This window comes from Strongyloides ratti, scaffold srae_chrx_scaffold0000010, assembly GCF_001040885.1.
Source record: "Strongyloides ratti genome assembly S_ratti_ED321, scaffold srae_chrx_scaffold0000010".
NCBI classification, from domain to species: Eukaryota; Metazoa; Nematoda; class Chromadorea; order Rhabditida; family Strongyloididae; genus Strongyloides; species Strongyloides ratti.
Window position 1 is genome coordinate 66,924 of NW_020171518.1, and position 2,648 is coordinate 69,571.

The following is a 2,648-nucleotide window of genomic DNA, read 5'->3' on the forward strand; positions in this document are numbered from 1 at the left end:
TTAAATATTTATAAAAAAAATAAGCAAATGGAAAAAAAAAATATTATTACTATCATTAAAGGTTTGTAAATAATTTAAGTTATGTTACAGAAAGACAATATTAAATTATTGATGAGATAATTAAACAAATACAATCTAAAAACATTTCTTTTACATGCACGGTAAATAATTAATAATATAAAAATGAAAATATTCAAGTACAATTTATAAAAATATGAATTTATTAAATTTAACTGCTATTTTTCTTATAACATTAATTTTTTTAATAAATGTAAGTTTATAATTTTTATAAAATATAATTTATTTTTTAGAAAATAAATCCAAAACCTGAAACTCATATAATTAAAAAAAGAAGTGGTATTAGTAACGATGCTGAAAAACTTCCTCCACAAATACATTGGTGTTTAGAATTAGAACCAGGTAAAACATATAATCAATTTTTGGATGTTAGTAAAATATTCATTAGACAAGCAATGAAAAGTCTTCAAGATAAAACGTGTTTGACATTTACAGAAGAAACAAACTGTCCAAGTGATTCAAATCTTTCAAATCGACTGATAAAATTTAAAGGAGATCTTAAAAATAGATTAACTAGTTATAATTTTCAATACCAAAATCCAATTTCAAATCCTTATGAAATAAAAATTGAATATTTTTGTAATAAAAGAGTTGGATGTTTTACAAAAAAAATATTGGCATATTTAGGCTTAATTTTGACGCATAGAAGATCGGACAGAGACACATATATTAAAATGAATGATTCAAGTATTTCCCCAAATTACAAAAGTGAATTTGAAATAATAAATAATGCTGATTTAGGTGGTACAGGATATGATTATGGGTCAGTTATGCATATATCAAAGTTTTATCGAAATTTAAATTTTGGTGATGTTTTTAATATTAGTCCGGAAGAATATGAATTAATGACAGGTCAAGAATATGGCCCAAGTTTCAATGATTTAAAACTTTTAAACCATCGATATTGTGATGATAAATGTAGTACCAAATTAGAATGTAAAAATGGTGGATACACAAATCCTGATTCATGTAGTTATTGTGAATGTCCTAATGGATATAAAGGAACGTTATGTGCTGAAATTGATGATTCGGATCCTGGATGTGGTGCGACTGAACTCGTTGCAACACCGGAAGAAAATGAACTTAATTTTGATGGGAAAAAAAAATGTAACATTCAAATAACAGCAAGTGTTGGAAAGAAAATTAAAATAAATGTTAAGTTAGCCCAAGTCCCATCATTTAATCCATGCTTTGAAAAACAAGCTTTAGAAATAAAACACAGATCAGATAAATCATTGACAGGACTTTGTCTTTGTACATATGCTAAGGATTCGATTGTTAAATCTGAAGATAATACTGTATTGATTCAATATAATGGAGAAAGAGTTGCTAATACTGTTAAATTAACTTATCAAGAAGTGGATGAATAAAAAATGTTTTATAAATATACTTCAAATGTTTTATATTAAAATATTTTAAATGACTATTTTGTTAAATTACACTAATTTTTTTTATAATAAAATGTTTTATGTTGTTAAAATTCAAAGATTTTAAGTAAAGTTTCAGTTTTTTTGTATCCTCGTAAAATATCTTTTTTCATCTATCAACTTATTTGCTATATATTTTTTTTAAATTAAACATTTCAAGAACAAATGTACATATATGAAATTATTTAATAAATAACTAGGAAAAAAAAATAAAATAAACACTTCAATTATATTTTTATTTTAATATATAATAGTGTTGATATAAAGTGCAGTTCTTTTTATTTCTTTAAAATTTGTTTGTACAATATTTCAATTAAAAAAAAATGAAAAAACATATATTACTTATAAATTTAAATTTTTGCTAAGATTTAAATTTTTTCATTTTTTAACCTAGATTTTATATGACATAATAATTAGTGCAAGAGGTTTCTTTGCTAACACTTTAATACTGTGATAAAGTTTAATTTTCTAAATACTTTCTTTGTAAAGAAAATGGAAATAAAAATTTCACTATAACAAAATATAACACATGATTCTTATTTTTTTTTGAACAAAAGAAAATCTTATAGATTTTTAATTGATAACAACTTTTTAAATAGATTTCAGTAAAAACACTTGTTTTTCTTTTACCAAATCATTGAATATTTTAAATATATTATATTTTAATAAACATTTTACAATTATTAAAAAATATATTGTATTTAATTAGTATGACAAATTTTTTTGCTTTCTTTGTCTACATTTATAAAATAACATTTGACATTAGAAATATTTATATTTAAGAAATTTTTTATATATAATAAAATACTGCAATTTCTACAGTAACAATAAATATCAATAATAAATGAATAAACTGAAAATTTATATAATATTTTTACCTTAAAATAAGAAGAATTTTAAATAAATGATATGAATGTTAAAAATTCAATTGTTTTATAATAAAAAAATGTTAATTAACTAAATTCAAAAAATATAAAATACTGACGTGGCAAATATTTAAACAAATTTAATTTAGAAATGTAATAAGAGGTAAAATAAAAAAAAGACAAATATTAAAATTTTTTTATTGAAGATCGAGATTTCCATTAAATATTATTTTATAGAAATTACATGCTTTATTTACGTTCATGAATTTAAATATAC

The 2,648-nt window shown here is 20.9% G+C and overlaps 1 protein-coding gene across 1 annotated transcript; it reads left to right on the top strand.

The window, feature by feature from the left end:
- Positions 1 to 214: 214 nt before the first annotated feature.
- On the top strand, positions 215 to 1,448 carry SRAE_X000259900 (Astacin-like metalloendopeptidase; the record flags this gene model as incomplete). The annotated part of the gene is made up of 2 exons (XM_024645833.1): positions 215 to 271; positions 312 to 1,448. 2 exons carry the CDS (start codon positions 215 to 217, stop codon positions 1,446 to 1,448), a joined length of 1,194 nt encoding a protein of 397 aa, XP_024500076.1.
- Between the last annotated feature and the right edge of the window lie 1,200 nt (positions 1,449 to 2,648).